This window comes from Barbus barbus, assembly GCF_936440315.1.
Source record: "Barbus barbus genome assembly, chromosome: 18".
In the NCBI taxonomy this organism is placed as follows: domain Eukaryota; kingdom Metazoa; phylum Chordata; class Actinopteri; order Cypriniformes; family Cyprinidae; genus Barbus; species Barbus barbus.
The window spans coordinates 3,048,490-3,070,739 of NC_136746.1; the positions used below are offsets into that span (position 1 = coordinate 3,048,490).

At 40.0% G+C, this 22,250-nt stretch overlaps 1 protein-coding gene across 1 annotated transcript in view; it reads left to right on the plus strand.

Annotated features, from left to right (window-relative positions):
- LOC306883957 (dystonin-like) overlaps nt 1-22,250 on the plus strand; it is a 174,814-nt gene that overhangs the window by 43,865 nt on the left and 108,699 nt on the right. The window contains exons 6-8 of the mRNA XM_079439506.1: nt 1,864-1,953; nt 11,299-11,376; nt 18,131-18,223. Of these exons, the coding sequence (XP_079295632.1) occupies nt 1,864-1,953; nt 11,299-11,376; nt 18,131-18,223 (261 nt within the window). The remainder of the gene's footprint in view (nt 1-1,863; nt 1,954-11,298; nt 11,377-18,130; nt 18,224-22,250) is intronic.

The window sequence follows — 22,250 nt, forward strand, 5'->3', positions numbered from 1 at the left end:
ACCCTGCATTTGTGCCATGCTCAACCCGTTACATGTGAAATGCTTTTAACAGACAGTTTATAGATTAAATGCATATGAAGGAACGAAAACAACAAACTCTTTACATCTCTCGGAAAGATAGGCTACAGTGCCGAGTAGAGCCCTGCACGGGCCTCAAATTTAGGCCCTAGCCCGGCCCTGGCCCGAGACGCCAAGGCCCTAGCCCGGCCCGTGTCCGACAGCTTGTCAGAATTACTGGCCCGAGTCCGACCCAAGCCCATCTTTTTTTTTTTCCTTCTCCCAAAACGGCTCATGTTTCAGCTATTAAAATAGTTCAGTTCTGTATGGAATGGCAAAGTGATTATATTTTGTTTCGTATTTTTATTAAGTTAATTTAGGAAAACATTTGGAGCCAGCGGCAGACCGGCGGGCCGATCATAGCCATGTTTGATCAATTTAGCCTTCTCAAATCATCACAACTTGCTTAAAATAAAATCTATAGATATACTAAAACAGGTCAAGCATATATCAATGTTTAAACGTTAAAGCTAGATAAATGTGCGCTGTATCAGTAGTTTGTGCGGAGAGTGGAAGCTAAAGTGCAGGACATGGAGGCACCAGCGCAATCAATTGCATTTTTTTTCAATAGAAACAACTTAAAATACACCATATTTTTTGCTCATAAGAGTAATGCATCATTCGGAACTGTAAAGGGTCTACTTTTATTTGTGTGCACTCAAAATATCAACAAAACGTCTGCTTTTATAAAATAGAAAACAATGATGCGCTTTCTGCCGTCTCGTCTTGAACAGGAGCGCTTCACAAAAATGAACCGAAAGTCAGCAAATACATGCCTCACAGACATGATAAATATATCTATAGAAAGCTTTAAATTACTTATTAATGAAATAAATAAAATCGAAAACAAAAACTCTTTCATTATAATCCATGAAGATGCACTTCTCTCTATGAATGCACTATGAGGAGATGAGAGTCAGGATCATCATCTTCATCTTTGCGACACTGACACAGAAAACACTAGTTTATGAGACACTAGTTTAAACACTAGTTTAGAATGAACATAGCCTACCTGAAACAGTTTTCGCAACATTTTAATTTTCTGGTGTATGCAATCTCATGCAGAACACAGCGCAGTGAAGTGAGCGAGTTTCTTCTCATTAATAATGTGGACGAGCATTTTAATAATGAACCATTGCTCGGAGACCCTCACTGTTATTACAACTCGTGTTAAATCCCAGCCTTTGCGATTCGAAAGTCGCACTGAGCAATATCGCAATTCGTAACTAATCTTTGTATATCGTCCAGCCCTTAGGAATTGTGTGTGTGTCATTTAGCTGCCGCCAAGTGGCTTTGTGCGACCCACAGTTTGAAAACCCCTGGCTTAGGTGACAAACAAAACCTCTATTTGGAAAATCAAAACAAACAACAACTTTAATAGACAAGCATTCCATAAAACAGTTTTGAAAGTTTTGAGTTTCCAAACTACTGTCCCTCACTTTTTATATTGATTTTGTTTTATAATGAAAAACTACAAATTCAAGATCTTTTTATGGATATTTATTTTATTCAGACCATTTTCATACTCCTTCTGTACTACTTCTGTTTACTTGTAAAATAAAATAAATAAAACAAATAATAAAATAAAACAAATAAAATAAAAAAGTAAATCCCAAAAGTAATCTTTTTAGGGAAAAATTTTGTGTTCTCAAAAACAGATAGCCGGATGGACAGACAGACAGACAGACAGACAGATAGACGGACGGACGGACGGACGGACAGACAGATAGATTCTTTTTCATATATATCATATATATTTTTCTCTTATATATGTGTTTTTTTCTTTCTCTTCTCACTTTGTTTCAGGTCCGAAAGCATGTTAATGACCTATATGAGGATTTGCGAGATGGACATAACCTGATATCTCTGCTGGAGGTGTTGTCTGGTGACACACTGGTGAGTATCGCTCTGTTTCAGCTGCTCAATTATCACTTCTTATCATCTGTCAGCTGTTTGACTCTGAAACATACTGAGAAGTGTGTTAAACGTTTAAGCAGTCTTGAAGCGGAATACTTGATCATGTGTGCAGTCACTCGCTGTAACATCACAGTGTTTTTGAAGGGGTCATCCACACCAGTCCACATCTCTCTCTCTCTGTGTGTGTGTGTGTGTGTTACTAATCCAGCAGCCACTCACACACTGATCAGCTTTGCTAAAAGTGACTTAACCAGTACCTGCACATTCATGCTTTACAGCAGCTAAAACACCTGTGCTAATAGTGTAATCTGTGAAAATGCATTTGCTTATTTACACACTAGTGTACGATGAACTTTTCATATGCATACTGTTATAGGAGTTTTGCATTATGAAAATATTTAAAATTATAGTCTAGTTGTGTACTGTGTTATGATGCATTGGCTGTGAGCTGTGGAGGAATTCTCATTCAGTATCAGAGGTTCTGTAGTTCCTACACTCATGCCAGCAGATTACGGTATGCAACTCACGTTTTAGAAGTCACTGAGATTTTGGTGAATCTGTGTTCTAATATATATAAAAATTACTCTTCATTAATAAGGCTCTGAAAAAGAAGTGTACTTTAGCATACTTTAGTGTCAATGCAGTGTAGTGCTTTCTGACACTTAATTGCATGATCATTTTAGTTTGGGATGCACCAATTCCTTTTTTTCCAGGACTCGTCCGATACCGATACTTTTATTTTTGGTACTTGCCGACACCGAGCACCAATACCGATATTTTCAATGCATTTGTAAATTTTTGAAATATTGGGTACAGAAACCAAAAAAGTATGTATAGTGTTATTCACTTCATTTATAAAAGAGCTAAATTTATTCAGACACCTTCATTTCTCACATTATCACAGTTTATTCATATGTTCCACTTTATGACATAATAGTGTAGATAAGCACCACCTCTGCAGAAGATCATCAACGCCTGCTTCTACAGCACTGCCTGTTTAGCCCCGCCCACTGATTCTACATCACTGCCTGTTTAGCCCCACCCACCGATTCGCGCATGTAGTGTTTAAAAGAAAGGACAACGTGCAGCTCTACGCAGAAATCAAATGATAAAGATGGCTCTGAATACAAGATGCTGTGCAGAGCCAAGTTGTGGGAAAAAAAACAGTCTTTGCATTGCCTTTCTTCTGATGCCAACATTAGGAAAGAGTGGATAAACTTTATTTTTTATTAAGTTCCAGACCACGTCAGTGAGTAAAATTTATTTATATAGCACATTTCCCAGACAAGGAGGAGTCACAAAGTGCTTTACAGTAAGAAATAAAACCAAAACAAATTAAGTACCAGCTGTACAAATATCACAAAATTCAATAACAGCCAAATCATATTGTTAATTAAAAGCTTGTCCAAAAAGATGTGTTATTAGGTGTTTTTTTAAAAAGATTATACAGAACCCATAGTTCTCAATGTTAAAGGAAGCGAGTTCCAGAGCCTTGGAGCCACAACACAAAAAAAGCACGATCACCTCTTGTCTTAAGACGTGTTCTAGGAATAATTAAAAGGTCTAGGCCAAAAGACCTCAGAGACCGGCCAGGAGAGTGTGCATGTAGTAGATCCTGGATGTAAGCAGGTGCCTGACCATGCAGAGCTCGATAAGTTATAGCCAAAATTTTAAAATGCACTCTAAAACCAATAGGAAGCCAATGAAGGGCCTTAAACACGGGAGTAATATGAGACCTCCTGCTGGTCCTAGTAAAAAGCCTTGCAGCTGCATTCTGTACAACTTGTAATCGATCCATGGTAGATTTGTTCAAACAAGTGTACAGAGCACTGCAATAGTCCAATTGTGAAGAGATAAAGGCATAAACGAGAATCTCCATCTCTTTTTTTGAAACCATAGATCTAATCTTAGCAATGTTCCTGAGATGGAAAAAACATGAGTGAACTACAGACTTTACATAATGTTAAAACATAAAGATCTGCCAAAAATGACACCCACATTTCTTATGTCACTGCAGTCAGAGGATGATAGACCCCTGATAACCTGTCTAATCTTACAGGTAATGTTGTCAGGGGCAAACATCATCACCTCAGTTTTATCAGTATTAAGTTGCAAAACATTGTCTGCCATCCATTTGTTAATGGAGACTGAACAATTTTTCAAAGGGACAGTTTGTCTAGTCTATCAGGACTAAAGGAAACATACAATTGGATGTGATCGGCATAACAATGATAAGATATTATTTTAAAACTATTAATAATCTTGCCAAGAGGAAGCATATACAGACTAAACAGCATTGGGCTAAGCACAGAACCTTGTGGCACACCACAGGTCAAAGGAGCAGAGTCTGACATATAGATCCTGAGGACACAGAAAAACTCTTGTCAGACCAGTAAGAACTTGATCCTTTGTTCACTTAATTTTACCACGGATTCGTTTACAAACAAGGTATAATTCGAGGCGGGATTTTCAGAAAGATTGAAATTGAAAGACAATGCTTTGTCAACTATACTGGATCTGACAGTAATGTCACAACACACAAGTGTGAGTAACTGTGTTTATGACGTGATCACTATTGCTTTGTCTTTTTAACAGATCGTTTGATATGAGTATTTATGTGGGTTTAACCTAAATCACAGCAGCATCTGTGAAGGACAGCCTGTCAAACGGCTTTGTATCAAACATGCACAACTGTTAGCCAATTATAGCAGTGGGCGTTTACTTCTGAGTCTACAATCTTCCATGCCTATTCAAACAGAGCGTTCAGATGAGGGGTGTCAAAAACAGGACAGAAAATAACATTACTTCTAAATGATGATATTTTTTGTAGCATCTTACAGTTTGAGTGACTGAGGTCGATTTGACTGAGGATTCCTCCAGGAGCTGTCACTGATATATCTGCTCCATGATGTGAACGCTTTAGCTCGGCTGCTGAATGCACTGATCTGGGGTGCGTTTCCCAAAAGCATCATTAGCTAACTATGGTCTTTAGTTACCATAGTTGTTTTGGGGAAACGCACAGATCAGAGAGAAGTGTCCCCTTTGTTTTGGTGACACCATGTTTTTTCCTCCTTGTCTCCTGTCCTTCTCATGTTCTTCTTCTGTCCATCTCTCATGTGTCCACCTGTCTCTGTGTCTGTGTGTGTGTCTCTCTCTCTCGTGCTCACGTTCCCGCTGGTAAGCCAAGGGAGCGTGATTTTCTGAAGACGTTGCGGTTGGTGAGTGCAGCTGACGCATGCACGGTTGAGCGGCATGGACATGACCACGATGATGAGGATGATGATGATGAGGATAAGGGGGTGGGTGTGGACACGTGTCCTCCTGCCCCCTCATAACAGGACTAATGTAGAGTGTGCTGTGTGTATTAACTGGAGTGCCAAACCCAGAGAAGCCTGGCTTCTCCTCAGTGGACTGTAGGCTCCTGGGACTTTCTGCAGACAGAGAGGTTGAGGTCACAGGGATGGGTAAACAGCATCCGCCTCATCGCTGAATATTGCCTTCTGGGGTTGCTGTGGAGTGCTCTTGAATGCCAGCTTGGTCATTTCTCAAGACACAGAAGCTTGAGCTGTGAACTAAAGGCCTGATTCAAGTTCCTTTCGCTTCAAGAGTGTGCTAAAGACCCCATGAAATCACAGTTTTGTGTCTTTTTGTTATTTTTTTTAGCTTTTGAGGCTTAAAATTCATGACAGCTTTTCTGGCTGATTGGCATATACATTTTTTTCTTGAACTAAAATTTTAAATATTGTTTTAAGTGATGATATGTGCACATATGCCTCATATATAGTTATTAAGCAATGATGATGGCAGTGTGATTTCATCTTATTTTTTTAAACTTGTTATTGAATAATTTTAAAATCCTTCAAGAGAACAGAATTGGCAATAATTCATAAATAAATAATACACTGAAAAAATGGACGATATACTGATTTTCTGCAACATAAAACACATCAGTAATACCCCCTTGTGATATGTTAAAGAAACAATTTGGTTGCTAACAAGTGGCTAAATGGTACTACAGAGTTTGTTGCTCTTGCAAACAATTCTAAATCATACTCTCCATGAAAGTTTATTTTTTTAATAATGACTGAAAGAGTTGTTGGCAGTTTAGTGGTTAAATGCTCAACACTGAAGTCTTGTGACTCTGGTCTAGTTAACCTACATTTAGCTTTTTGTTTTAGTTCTAGTTGTGTTAATTTGTGAAGATTATCATGATAAACAAAACCTGTAAGAATCATAAACATTTTTTCTGCAATAATCCAAAAGTCAATGGAAAATTCCTGTTGGTTTTTGTCAAGGGAATCAGGTTGATTGTGAACTTCTGGGTTGGCCTTCAAAATCGGTCATCACTGCAGCACTCTATTGCTTTTCATTTCTTTTGTTCTTTTTTATTTCTTACAGTTTACTTGTCTTTTGTATGATGACTTTTTATTTATATTATACAGTCAGGTCCATAAATATTGGGACATCGACACAATTAGAACATTTTTGGCTCTATACACCACCACAATGGATTTGAAACTAACAAGATGTGCTTTAACTGCAGACTGTCAGCTTTAATTTGAGGGTATTTACATCCTAATCAGGTGAACGGTGTAGGAATTACAACAGTTTGCATATGTGCCTCCCACTTGTTAAGGGACCAAAAGTAATGGGACAATTGGCTTCTCAGCTGTTCCATGGCCAGGTGTGTGTTATTCCCTCATTATCCCAATTACAATGAGCAGATAAAAGGTCCAGAGTTCATTTCAAGTGTGCTATTTGCATTTGGAATCTGTTGCTGTCAACTGTCAAGATGAGATCCAAAGAGCTGTCACTATCAGTGAAGCAAGCCATCATTAGGCTGAAAAAACAAAACAACCCCATCAGAGAGATAGCAAAAACATTAGGCGTGGCCAAAACAACTGTTTGGAACATTCTTAAAAAGAAGGAACGCACCGGTGAGCTCAGCAACACCAAAAGACCCGGAAGACCACGGAAAACAACTGTGGTGGATGACCGAAGAATTCTTTCCCTGGTGAAGAAAACACCCTTCACAACAGTTGGCCAGATCAAGAACACTCTCCAGGAGGTAGGTGTATGTGTGTCAAAGTCAACAATCAAGAGAAGACTTCACCAGAGTGAATACAGAGGGTTCACCACAATATGGAAACCATTGGTGAGCCTCAAAAACAGGAAGGCCAGATTAGAGTTTGACAAACGACATCTAAAAAAGCCTTCACAGTTCTGGAACAACATCCTATGGACAGATGAGACCAAGATCAACTTGTACCAGAGTGATGGGAAGAGAAGAGTATGGAGAAGGAAAGGAACTGCTCATGATCCTAAGCATACCACCTCACCAGTAAAGCATGGTGGTGGTAGTGTCATGGCGTGGGCATGTATGGCTGCCAGTGGAACTGGTTCTCTTGTATTTATTGATGATGTGACTGCTGACAAAAGCAGCAGGATGAATTCTGAAGTGTTTCGGGCAATATTATCTGCTCATATTCAGCCAAATGCTTCAGAACTCACTGGACGTCGCGTCACAGTGCAGATGGACAATGACCCAAAGCATACTGCAAAAGCAACCAAAGAGTTTTTGAAGGGAAAGAAGTGGACTGTTATGCAATGGCCAAGTCAATCACCTGACCTGAATCCGATTGAGCATGCATTTCACTTGCTGAAGACAAAACTGAAGGGAAAATGCCCCAAGAACAAGCAGGAACTGAAGACGGTTGCAGTAGAGGCCTGGCAGAGCATCACCAGGGATGAAACCCAGCGTCTGGTGATGTCTATGCGTTCCAGACTTCAGGCTGTAATTGACTACAAAGGATTTGCAACCAAGTATTAAAAAGTGAAAGTTTGATTTATGATTATTATTCTGTCCCATTACTTTTGGTCCCTTAACAAGTGGGAGGCACATATGCAAACTGTTGTAATTCCTACACCGTTTACCTGATTTGGATGTAAATACCCTCAAATTAAAGCTGACAGTCTGCAGTTAAAGCACATCTTGTTCGTTTCATTTGAAATCCATTGTGGTGGTGTATAGAGCCGAAAATGTTAGAATTGTGTCGATGTCCCAATATTTATGGACCTGACTGTATTACATTCACTGTATTACATTCCGCCATGCGCGGACGCGCATGAGGCTCAACGCGCACTCGCTGAACAGATACTGGATGTGGAACAGACCTTCCCGGACTCTTTACTTATTATCCTTGGCGATTTTAGCAAAGGGAACTTGAGCCAGGAACTGCCAAAGTACAAACAGTTCATTAAATGCCCGACGAGAGAGCAGAACACGCTGGATCATTGTTACACAACAGTTAGTGGAGCTTATAGAAGCGTGTCCCGCGCTGCTCTCGGTTTTTCTGATCATGTCATGGTTCACCTCATCCCTGCATATAAACAACGGCTGAAGCTCTCAAAACCTACTGTGAGGACTTCTAAAAAGTGGACCAGCGAGGCTGTGGAGGAGCTTCGCACATGTTTGGACATGACTGACTGGGATGTGTTCAAAGCTACCACAGATAGTCTGGATGAGTATACGGACACCGTGACATCATACATTCAATTCTGTGAGGACAGCATTATTCCATCTCGCACCAGGGTGACTTTTAATAACGATAAACCCTGGTTCACACCCAGACTGAGGCAGCTAAGGAAGGAGAAAGAAATAGCGCACAGAAGTAAAGACCCTCACTCGTACAGACAGAGTAAGTACACATTTAGCAAGGAAGTGGAGAAGGCTAAGTTGAAGTACAATACACGTCTGAAGGAACAATTTTGGTCCAATGACTCTGTCTCTGTCTGGAGAGGTTTGAGGGAGATCACAAACTACAGGCCCAAAGCCCCCCCTGCTGTGGACGACCGACAATTAGCAGAAAGGCTCAACACCTTTTATGCAAGGTTTGAGGTCTCACACCACTCCCCCACCCCACTGTTTACAATGGACATTGCAGCTAAGCTAACCCCGGACCCCTCCTCCTCCCCCACTGCCCTCACACTCTCCATGCAGGATGTGACTAAAACTTTTAAAATGCAAAACCCTCGAAAAGCCCCAGGCCCGGACGGTGTCTCTCCTTCCACCCTGAGACACTGTGCTAACGAACTGGCTCCTGTCTTCACAGACATCTTTAATACCTCCCTGGAGTTATGCCACGTCCCAGCCTGTTTCAAGCTGTCTACTATCATTCCCGTACCCAAGAAGCCCAGGATTACTGGACTAAATGACTACAGGCCTGTGGCGCTCACGTCTGTAGTCATGAAGTCATTTGAGCGCCTGGTTTTGCCCCATCTCAAGTCTTTCACCTTCCCCTTCCTGGACCCTCTGCAGTTTGCATACAGAGCTAATCGGTCTGTAGACGACGCCATCAACCTGGCCCTCCACTTCATCCTTCAGCATCTGGACTCTCCAGGAACCTATGCCAGGATCCTGTTTGTGGACTTCAGCTCTACATTCAATACCATCCTTCCGGTTCTGCTCCAGGACAAGCTCGCTCAGCTCAACGTGCCTGATTCCACCTATAGGTGGATCACTGACTTCCTAACGGACCGGAGGCAGTGCGTGCGGCTGGGGAAGAATGTCTCTGACATTCAAACTATCAGCACAGGTTCTCCACAGGGCTGTGTACTTTCTCCTCTGCTCTTCTCCTTGTACACCAACTGCTGCACCTCCAGCCATGACTCCGTGAAGTTGGTTAAGTTTGCGGATGACACCACTCTTATCGGGCTCATCTCGGATGGTGATGAGTCTGCCTACAGGAGAGAGGTGGAGCGGCTGGTGTCCTGGTGTAACAGCAACAACTTGGAGCTTAATGCCCAAAAAACTGTGGAGATGATTGTGGACTTCAGGACAGTCACAGCCCCCCTGCCTCCCCTTGCCCTGACAGATACCCCCATCTCCACTGTGGTCTCTTTCTGCTTCCTGTGCACCCACATCACCCACAACCTCAAGTGGGAGCTGACCATCAACTCCCTTATCAAGAAGGCCCAGCAGAGGATGTACTTCCTGCGGCAGCTGAGGAAAGCCAAGCTGCCAGTCCAGATGATGGTGCAGTTCTATACGGCCATCATTGAGTCCATCCTCACCTCTTCCATCACTGTGTGGTATGCTGGGGCCACTGCCAGGGACAAACAGAGACTGCAGCGCATTGTGCGCTCTGCTGAGAAGGTAATCGGCTGCAGCCTTCCATTTCTCAAGGAACTGTACGTCTCCAGGACTCGGGGGCGAGCAGGCCGGATAGCAGCTGACTCTTCTCACCCTGGACATGGACTATTTGAGCCACTTCCCTCTGGCAGAAGGTTACGGTCCATTCGGACCAGAACCTCTCGCCATAAGAACAGTTTTTTCCCCTCTGCCGTTGGTCTCATGAACACTTTATAACAATTGTTGAGCTGGACACTACATAACATCTGTACTGAGCTGGACATTTTATAACATTTGCATCAGTTGGTCACTTTTATAACATTAGTCACTTTAAATAAGTCATTTTTTACATTTTTTTATATGCTTTTTAAAATAGGAAAATTTTTACTTCGTAAATTATTATTATTATTATTATTCAGTGTTCAGAAGCAAGTTCCTAGTTTGTGAATTGTGTTTGCAGACAATGGCAATAAAGTTTCTGATTCTGATTCTGATTACTAATAGTCTAGTATTAGTTTTTGCTGCATCCGTCGAAGCATTTCATGGGGTCTTTTAATGTTCATTATGAATTTATATACAAGTTTACACATATTGTCTTTCATGAAAAGTGCTATTTCGTGTGATAGAAACCTCTTGTTTTTGATTGATAGAATATTTTTTACTGTTCTGTGAACAAAACACATGGAACTCATGTCAGTCCTTTACTTCCAGCCCAGTGACACGATTCTTCATAAGTCATCCATCATCTGCTCAATCGTTCTCATTTCTTTTTAAGTCTGCCCACGCTATACTGTACATCAAGTTTGACAGGCACCTTTGAGAAAATCCTCACCCACAAACTCCGAGCATCCGACATCCAAACATCCGAGCTGGACAGTGGAGATTTTCAGATCTTTCCATCTGCTTTATTCCTGTTTCACTGCTTCCAGTCTCGGCTCACTCTACATCTTTGACCTTGCGTTTGGCTTGAGTTCAAGGCATCATGTAATATAGCGTTAACTTGTGGGAAGTTAGCAAGAAAGCTGATGTGCCTCAGTCAGGCTAGCTAGGCATCAGTAGTTGAGATCTCCAGGCATGAGCGCAGTGAGTTTCTCCTCTTCTGCTGATGGTACGGTGAGTGTCTGGTGCCGAGAGCTCGGCCGTGTCTGATGATGCATGCGCTGATGTCTTGTCTCTCTCTCCTCTCCTCACAGCCGCGGGAGAAGGGCCGCATGCGCTTCCACAGACTCCAGAATGTACAGATTGCACTGGACTACTTAAAAAGACGGCAGGTAAGACCAATGAGAAAAATATCCAACAAAGACATGCTCCTATTCCAGTTTTGAAACTGGTATATGAGCATTTAAATCTCAAAACATTTGACATTACATCAGTTTCTGTTCTGTGTGATTTCTAAATCAACTCTTGTGAAGAAAATAAGTACAAGTGAAGAAAAATAGGTAGAATATTTAATTTCAAAAATCATTTGCAGTCAGGGGTGTGTTTAGAGTTTTGGGGGCCCTAAGCAAGCGGTCCCATGAGGGGCCCCCTCAGTAGAATCCACACAATTGCATGGTTTGCATGGTGCCTGAACACTGTTTGCAGTAATGCTACTGTAAGTTACATTTACACAAGCAATTTCAAAACAATACTGACTAGTTCTCATAGAGATCAGCTTAAATTTAATTCGTTTCAACTAAATGATTGTGAATTCCACTCATGTTGTGGAATGATTTATGATTTATGATTTACTCTGCTGTGACATAGACAAAAGATTCCTGAGGGATCTAATATTGTTTGATCTGGTGTTTGAATATTGTTTGAATTATAATATTGTAGTATTTTTTTGATAAATGGGGCATTGCACACTTCTAGTGAACTTTTAAGGAAGTGAATATAGGATATATTGTATTCCGTTCACAAAATGGCCAGAAACTGTTATTTTTTTCTCTACCAATGAAAATTGATACAGTGCATATCATATGTTGAAGGCAGGGTTTAGTTGGTTAATCCTGGGTACTATAGATAACCATTCATTTCAATGGGCAAAAAAAGAAACATCTGATCTGTAAAAAGACAAATACATGCAGTTATGCTCAAGATGATACGTGACACATGAGGAAGCAAACTTTGACCTCTGAATTCACAAATGACCTCTCATTTGTACTTGCTTAAATAGACCATATGTTTAAATGCCTTATCTAAGAATAAATATGGTTTCAGTTTGTTGGTAAGTTTAGAAATAGTCATCACGGAAGATGAATTATGATGAACTTCACATAACTCACATTCTTTGTTTTATTTTGACTATTAGCATTAAAATATATAAATATTTACATAATAAGCCAGTCTGTGTGTTACAGTGATTTTATCATAGTAAGGAGCTGATCTTTTGTATGACTCAAAACAATGGTTAATGGTCAATACTTCAGACACCAGTGTTCAAAAAAGTTTGCAATTATAAATTAAAATTCAAATTGGATTCAGCAATTCACCAGATCATAGTTAACATGCCTGCAGTCGGTGTAGCATTGCCAAGCAGCCTAGAAACCTGACACATTCTTATAAATAATGTCACAGTGGCTTCAATCAGAATTTAGATATGGAGCTGTTCATTTCTTAGGTAAGCATTTAGGCTGTTTCTCAAACGGAGGGCTGCATCCTCCGGAGGTCGCATTTGTAGGCTGCATACGGTTTATTTCAGTTAACCGAGCATTACATTTTTAGTCAAAAGCATATTACAACAATTTACTCTTAACTAAGAATAATAGTCAAATTTATAACTGTTAATATTCTAAAATAAGATCTTCTTTATGACGTATGCGGCCTACAAATGCGACCTCCGGAGGATGGAGCCTTCCGTTTGAGAAAAGGCCTTAGTCTCTATGCCCTAAATTAAAATCCTGTCCTCTAGTGCCCTCTTGTGGTGAGGCACTGACAATGATACATCACTGCTGCAAGTAGCACAGTGTTTGTTATAGATTTATTGCTGTTAGAATTGTTTATAGTCTAGAACAGTGGGGATTTCTTTAAGACTGCAAGGGAAGCTCGGCTTTCCCTATAATGTCAAAAAATTAATGATCAAATATGTACTATTGTGTTAACATTTTATTGATTAAAAATGCGTTAGAACACGTTCATCTCAAAGACGAGTTCGTTCAGAATCAGCTACATATAGCAGGTGACTCGATTTCCTTCTCATATATTCCCGTAGCGTCAGTGTATTTCCCTGTTGAAGCCTAGCGTCCGTTGACTTCAATGGGGCTGCTTTGCTGGGGTCGACAATATAATTGGCCCGGTGGCCCGGACGTGCTTTTAAAACCGTCAGGGCCACCAGATCGCTCCAACCACTAGCCCGGTGGGGCCAGTAAAAATAATGCCTCGATTAAAAAAAGTCTAATTTCACATTAATTACCTGTGGTTCTGTGTTTTGATTTCTGTTAAATCGTCTCGGTAACCACCGCTAACACGTTACGTGATCCCGACAGTTACAGATGCAGCGGTTTATGCGCTCCGTGACGTCTGCACCGCCTTGCTCGCTCCCGCGGTTACGCGCGCAAACTGCACACTGCTGCTACTATTAAGCTAGGCTACATGTTTCTGAAACCCCCATCACCCGGCCAAACGCCGGGTAAAAAAAGAGAAGGCAAGGAAGAGAAAATCACCAGAGGAATTGAGGGAAAGCGAAAGGGAATACGAAAAGAAAAGGCAGAGAAAGTTTCAGCCCCAGTGGCGAGACCGCTGGAATTGGCTGGGCTTAGGGGTGTGCGATATGAAGATTTTTGATCGTGGACGATAAAAATGTCTCCACGATCTGCTTTTGAATAAATATCGTAGTATCGTGCTACAGCACACATTATGTCAAATACAGTTCTGGTGCCTCCGTCTCTATATACAGTACAACACGACATACAGCAGTAGAGTTACTCTGACAGGACACTGCACTTATTCACGATCGCAAAAGTACATTATTTGCACACAAGCCTTGCTGGTTAAATGTTTAATTCGCGCGCTGGTCTGACGTGCGCTTGTTCTGAGCACATACACCTGAAGCACGCGCGCTAAAAAGCCTGTCTAACAGCGCCTGATTAGTCAACTAAGTTATCTTTTGCGCTAATACTGTCAAAACACACAAGGTTTACATACAGACTCAGTTGGTTATCTCTAAAATGAAAGTAAATAGTTAAGAGAGAAACAGATGCATGCCTGTATATTAGATGCGTGCAGCTCTTAAAGGGACAGGACATTAAACATGCTGTCGACTGTCATTAAAGGGATAGTTCACCCTAAAATTTAATTTCTGTCATTATTTACTCACTCACATGTTGTCCCAAACCTCTATTAATTTCTTGTGCTGAACACAAAAGAAGATATTTTGAAGAATGAGGGTAACCAAACAGTTGCTGGTCCACATTGACTTTGATAGTAGGAAAGAAAAATCCTATGGAAGTCACTGAGGACCAGCAGCTGATTGGTTTTCCACCTTCTTCAAAATAGCATTTATGTTCAGCAGAAGAAACAAACTCATTCAGGTTTAAAACAACTTTTGAGTAAATGATGGTATAAAAATAAAACATCATGACAGAATTGACAGACAGATGACAGAATATTTATTTTTGGGGGAACTATTCATTTAACGTTAACAAAACGCAAAGAGAAAAATCACTCACTATTCTTGACTGAAAATCTTTAATACAGTTGCTTTAGGAATCAGTCTATCTAGTGTTTTATTTCTATATTTGTTCATTCAATTTCATTGAATGCTCTGCTAAATACACCTATTGTACCTGAAAATAAAGCACTGTTTGTTTTATTTGTATATTATGTGTATTTGTAATTTGTATCTTTGTTCTTATTTTTTAATAAGAAAGATAGAATGATGACAAAGATTTTTATCTTCGCCCACTTTGGCCTAAATATCTGCCATGTCTTTTTTTTTGTTTTTGTTACCTTGAAAGGCTTTGTCTTTCTAGTTTGGCTGTAATGCTCAGACAACTTGTAAAACCAACATGACAAAGAATCGTGATAAAACCGTGAATCGTGATATTTAAAAAAAAAAAAAAAGTGATATATTTTTCCCATGTCGCCCACCCCTAGCTGGGCTATGATCAAGAAAAAAAAGAGGTTTACTGTGAGCTCTGCAGATCAATGCCCACATATGCAGACAAGTAAGTTAGAGAAAAGTTAACGTGTATGAAACCTATGGTATGAACATAATATAATGAATTGCTGTGTGACTACGGAGAATGAATCCTATGCAATAGGTTTATTTGCACTTGTTTCATGTTTTTGCACAGTTTTGCTGCACTTTGCACTAAACCTACCTTAAAAAAAATAAATGCTATTCATGTTGTTCAAGCAAACTGTTCTTTTTCGTGATTATTGGGATCAATACCCGACGCGTTGACCTGGGCCAGTGAACTTCAAAAGACACTGGCCCGGAGGGCCAGTGGCAAATTTCCCTTATTGTCTACCCCTGCTTTGAACAGTCTTTTTCAGTGCTTTGAAACTAGACAGTCATTGGATAAATGCTGCGATTATGTCCCGCCCCCGGACGCTCAGCATCTCTGGGGGTGAATGGAGGAGTGGGCGGGGCTGGACTCCGGGCTTCTGCGTGACGATTGGAGGGTTTGTCGAAAGACTGCATCTCCTTTTAATTGACAGCGATTGTGTCCTATAAGAAGTCGCTGATGCTGAAGCTATTCGAGCTCAGTCCCATAGCGGACTGACGAACTGCTTCAACCCATTTCTTGGTATTTGCTTGGCGAAATTGCTGGCCAATGTTCATCATAACAGGAGAAAGCTGTGATTACTTGGTGTTCCTTAACCCACCGGTGCGGGCTGTCACGCTTTTCTTTATGAAGCGAAGCTAACTAAAAATACTCCACGAGTTTTGATGGTATAGATAAGAGCAAGGTATCATTTGAAACTGCAAAGGGTCTACTTTCATTTGTGTATAGTCATAATAGAGACTGTAGATGGTTCGCACTCTGAAAAACTAGACAAAGTCTTTTACAAAAAGAATCAAATATTTTAATAGACCTATTAGACCCTATAGTCATAATAACAACAAAACAATGTGCTTTTAAAAAAATAGAGAAAATAAACAGGGTGCTCTGTCTCTGTCACCTCTTCACAGACACGTAAATAAAACAACATGAATACAAAAACAAATATTGTATGTTAAAGTAATCCATATGAAACCAATGCGATGTCAACTCATTATATCTAACGCTGTCAGCGGAAACAAACAAGTTCATCCCGGATACTTTCTGTTTCTGGAAGAAGATCTGCTGAGAGAAATAACCCAGAATTTCTAAATGTGTTGTTGCTTTTTCCCCTTCAGAGCACATAAACAATATACACTATGAAAAAAGCTTGGAGACAGCATATATAGAAATTAAAACTTTTATTTAGCACACAAGTGATGATAAAGACATGTATCATGTTACAAACGATGCTGTTCTTCTCAACTTTCTATTCATCAAAAAAATAATAGCTCTTTTCAACATAATAATAAATGTTTTTTAGCAGCAAATCTGAATAGAATGATTTCTGAAGGATCATGTGACTAGAGTAATGATGCTGAAAAGACAGCTTTGATTGTTCCTAATAAAATGTTTAACTGCACTCACAAGTGAATCTCAAGTTATTTTGTGTGATAGCTAAATATATACTTAATAAACTACAAAAAAAAAATATTAAAATGTATTTTGTCCTCATATTCTTTCTTGTAACTCTTCCTCTCAGTCACATACTTGACTAAATGGCTCATTATGAAGCTCGTTATGCAGGCCTGTCTTCTCAGGTGTGAATGTGAAGGTTGACGCCTTCTCGCATAGACCCTTTTTACTCAAAAAATCAATATATTGTTTTTTGTGAGCAAATAAACAAGATGATTTTCACATTATTTTGAAGCAAAAATTCTAGGCTACAAGATCCAGTTCTCAGAAGTCTTGTGAACAAATGTTCTGTATGTTTTTTTTTATGGCCTTATTTCAGTGACTTCATGTTAGTTTTTCACTAACCATGCATAAACGTTGTTTTCTCAAAAACAAAATCAAGTACATAAGTGCTGCTAACATATTATTGTAGCCCTGTTTTTGCTGTTTACAGTGTTAGTAGCCATTTATATATTTATAAGAAACTGAAAAAAGCACAAATGTCAGGGCATGTCAAAACTTCTCCAGGCCCCCAAAACACCCTCAGACCCCAGGGGGTTAAAGACATGGAGCTGGACAGTACAATGCCTCAGCTTTACAAACTGTTCTCATTAGTGGCAACAATTGGAGCTACATCTGCAGGTGTAGAAAGGAGCTTCTCCTGTTTAAAGCGGCTCAAGTCCTACACCCGTAACACAATGGGCCAAGGCCGTTTAAGCAGCCTAGCTCTGCTGGCCATTGAGAGGACACTGGTCAAGTCACTGGAAAAGACGCCTAGTTGGTACGACAGAGCATTTTCTTGAAAATAATTTACGTTTAAATAAATGGACAATTTTTATGATGTAGGCCGAAAATGAGCTTCCCCTCTTTGAAAGACCATCAGCCGCCACTGGTCTAGAAGTAGATTGCTGCATAGATTAGGTTTGGAAAACCAATGCATTTCTAATAGCAGCCTTATAAATGACTTTTTGCCATCATGCACTTTTATGTAAAATATTTTTATTCATTTCAGTTCTAATTTATTTGTGCAGCACTCTTCGCAATGTTTATATATATGCTGTTGCATGTACTGTATTATCTGCCTTCAAATAATTATTTCTCATGTAATTTACAGATGAATGAATGAATGAAGTAACTGAATCAGATGTAAATAGCCATGTAATTGAATCCAAAACAATAACCTTGCATTGGAGATGTTATTTAAATTTCATTACATATGGCTTTGTATGTTTCTCTGTGTATATACATGCATTAATATAAAATAAATACATAATTAAAGCTAAAACTGTCATTATATAAGCAGTCTTTATAGAAAATTTGCAGAGCGCTGTATGACTGTGTTATCATCTCACTGATCATAACTGTATAACGCTTGTGTTCTCAGATGAAGCTGGTGAACATCAGGAACGACGACATAACGGACGGAAACCCAAAACTGACATTGGGATTAATATGGACCATAATTCTGCACTTTCAGGTGAGCCAATCAAGTCTCATAACATATTTGAATTGTTTATTTATTGGCTTTGATGCTTGATGTAGGTATTTCCAACTGCTTATTCCTCATTATGAGAAACAGCGGTCACATGTCAATACCGCAGTTCATTCCAAGAGGTCATACATCTATGTGCAAACCCACATTAGCTCAAGGGTGTGTGGATATTTACTGAAAAGAGCTTGAGACATTACAGTATCTATTGCTAATAATGCCCTAGAAACGAGCCAAAACACCTTAGCAGCCGTCAAATAAAACCACATTGTTTTAAAACTATAAATATAACTCTAATATAGTCCATAAATAACACTATGGATAGTCCATAAATAAACTTCAGGTTGCGAGGCTTTTTCATCTTTCAGGCAAGGCTTCCTCAAGCCAGCATTCAGAGTTTGTCTTCATTTTCCTGTTCTCTGGTATGAAGATTGTTTAATTGTAGGTGGAGCACGGTGAGCTGTATCTGTCAGTCTGCAGAGCGTGTTCACTCACATACTCACGCCCGCTTCGGTGTTTATTAATGTTCTGTAAGGCACCTTCATGTTTTAATGAAACTCTGTGATGTGCCAGAATCTTCAATTATGTGATTTTCCTTAGTAACTACATTGTGAGATTGATTTATTAAGGTCAATATTTTAGCATCAACATGTAGTAGCTGAACATGGAAAATATTTTTGTTATAACATAAGATCTGTCTTGTATGATTTACTCAATTATTCAGATTTTGTATGCTTCCAAATAATGGAAAATAATCCATGCTTTTCACAACGAAAGAGCTTTTATTGCAAAAATAGTCCAAAAAAGTGCTGATGCTAGACGAATCATCTTGAGCAGAAGAGGAAAATTGCAGAGAATTTCTTTTGCGTTTTAAGTTTGCCACAGGTTTTTAAAAACATTCTCGCAGTATTTCTGCAGAATCTGTGCACACACAGGTTCTGCTGCAGCTGCACATTTGCAGGTCTGAGCCTGTGAAACTGCATGAGATGTACAGTATATAAGACTGAGGTGGAGAGGAGTGCAGTCCTACGTTCCTGCTTTCCGTCTGCGCTGCTTTGTAATTGTTAGAGTCTATGCACATGCATCAGACGGAGGTCATTGACCATCATATCCCTTTGCCCTTTTTAATATCACATTTTCTTTACCAAAGACACTGTGTAAACAAAACAGTTGTGCAAAATGCATCCAGTTTGAGTATTCTCTTGTAGAGTTGTACTGATTTTGGACACTCTGTTCCACCTTCACTGCTGTAGGATATTAATATCCTTGGCTCGGCTGCATGTTTGGTTTGAGGTGATGTTATGATTGAAACATTTTAGCAGTAGCCTGTCGCAGAAGTCAACCCGGGTCCAGAGCGTCACAGCTCTTTCTGATTCACTTCTCTGGGAATGCAGGAACGGCAGAATGTAACAACTTCACCGCACCTCGATCTCGCAAACCACACTGACCCAGCCTCCCTGACGGCCCACAATGGGCTGAAGGCTTACAAAACACCTCAAAAATTGATATCTGGGGCATAGCCAAAGAATGTGCTAAATAATGCTTGGCTTCATAAACCTTTGCTGACAGGTAGCGTGGGGCCGTGCAGGAGCACCTGCTGCTGTCACTCTCACGCGAGCCGTTGGGCATGCGGCACTAGTGGGCCTGTTCCCTCATGATCCGCAGTTAGAGGGCACTTAGAGTTGTTTTTGATGGCTCTGCCTAGACTTTAGTCTCTCAGGGATGATTTTTGAACCGTGTTCATGTTTTTTAGCCCTCCAGTCTCGTCTTTGCAAGTATCCAGTTTTCAATCTGTTTCCAACTAATGAAGTATTGCAATTCCCTGCATGCAAATTTTACATCTATTGTTTGCATCTCTTCAAGCAAAGACTAATGTAATCAAAGAATTTGGAGAATGCATTTATTCATTAAAACAATATCCACAGCTGCCGTCTGAATACTGTCTGGCATGCGATCAAAGACATTTGACTCTGAAACAAACTGGCATTAGCCTTTATGTTGTTTTAGTAGTTTGCTTGTCTTTTTTGCCTTATAAGCATGCTTTGAAGTTGAGGATGTATTAATATCGCCTCCAGCAATAATATGCAACAATGTGATCTTTGATCTCTCCTTTTTTCTTTAATGTTTTTAAAACTACACTATGGAATATTTTTTGGTCAAAAATGAACACAGTTGTGTTACTGAGCTAGTATATAAAAACTTGAAATAAAAAATCCTGAAATATTGATTTGAGTTTTGCATTGTCGGGTCAGATTTGGTGGGAAATTCCAGGCAAAGTCATTCATTTGTCTGTGTTTACATCATGTCCACACAGAAGAAGGCCTGGCTAGCATGTCGTATGTGGATGCTGAGGAGTGGTTGTGCAGTGGCATGGGAATTCATTAAATAGTGCTGTTGCATCGAATTTGAACTAGTCAGCTAGTTGCCGTTTAACAAGGTCAGGTTTAAATAGCAGCCCACGCTGATTCTGGGGAATCAAAACAAACAACCTGAAATGAGTTTGAGAAGAGTCTGCAACCATAAAGGGAAAGTGACAGAGCTTATTCCAAAACAAGATCCAACCCACAGGAGGTGTGATACTTACATGCCCAGATGACATTTTTTCTGTTATTTGCTTTGTTGGAAGCACTTCTTACTGTCAGTGGATCTGGGCACACTGAACGAACCACATGTAGAACTCTGTACGGATATCGACATACTTTGATGTTCATCTGAAATGCAAATGAAAGTTAATGGGAAAAGTACTTTACAGTAAGCACTTATAAGTATACAGTGTAATGGCTTGCCCTCCTGTCAGATGTGTGTGCTGCCTAAAATGCACTTGAGCCCCGTTTTCCTGTTTTTCTTTTTCTTTTTCTTTTTTTTGTACCAATACACCCCTATTGCTAAGATTTAAGCAGTCTGCAGCAGTTCCCGTGTTGTTTCTAGAATTTTCTAGATAGCTTCTAAGGGATCCATGCTGAAGTCTCTGTGATATTATAGTGGTAAGATGTGGCAAAAGGATTTGCACATATTGGGCCAGATTTACAAAACAGGACAAATTAGCAAGAGAGTGCAATCTCATAAAAGCACAGATGGGAGTGGAAAGTTCTGCAGTTGATCTACTGACAATGAGCACATTAAAGAACACAGACGCAGACATAGCATTTCCTTACAGATGCAATCTACCAAGAGCAGCACAAATTAGCGCAAGGTCACAAACAAGCAGAACCGATGATAATGTGTGGATAAACTACTAACAACATAGATGCAAAATTACTTAATACATTATTTTTTGAGGAGATAAATAATGGTGCAAATACCAGTAAACTGACGACTGCAAACCTTAGTAAATCAGCTAGCTTGCTTCATTTAAATACTCTCCTCCCATTAATGTTGCATCTTAAAGAGAAACTCCTACAAATGCATATGCAGCAGAAATAACTATGTCCACGCCTTTTCATGTCTTCAGTGTGTCTTCAGTAATGCCAAAATATAGTTTGCACTGGAACGAGCTGTTAGTAAGTCTGGCCCCTTGTGTGAGATCCCTCAAACAAATTAGCCTAATTAGTAATTCTTGCCTTAGCAAACACTACTAATTAACTTTAAATGAATGTTTGGACTATATCTTATTATATTTTACAACTATGACTCCAAATGAGTTTATGTAGCCAATATAAGTTATTATCTTTCATTTCTATGACCACTGGTTATGTTTGTTTGTTTTACGGGCTGGACGTGATCCTTCTGAAAGCTTTGCTCTTGTTTCGAGCCAGATTGAAGAGCAAACAGAAAGTTTTGTCGTCTGGTACAGCACAGTTTGCCACGTTGTCCTGTTATTTTTAAAGGCCACATGACAGGCCATGACTCTCTCTCTCAGCCTGGTGCGTCCTAATCGAATGACTCAACTTGCTGAGCAGAGCTCTCACACAAGGCACACGGTTACCATCAGGGAACGGATGAGAGCCTGTCCCACTCCCCTCCCTTTTCCCTCTCTCTCTCTCTCTCTCTCCAGCCTCCGACCGCTGAGGACATA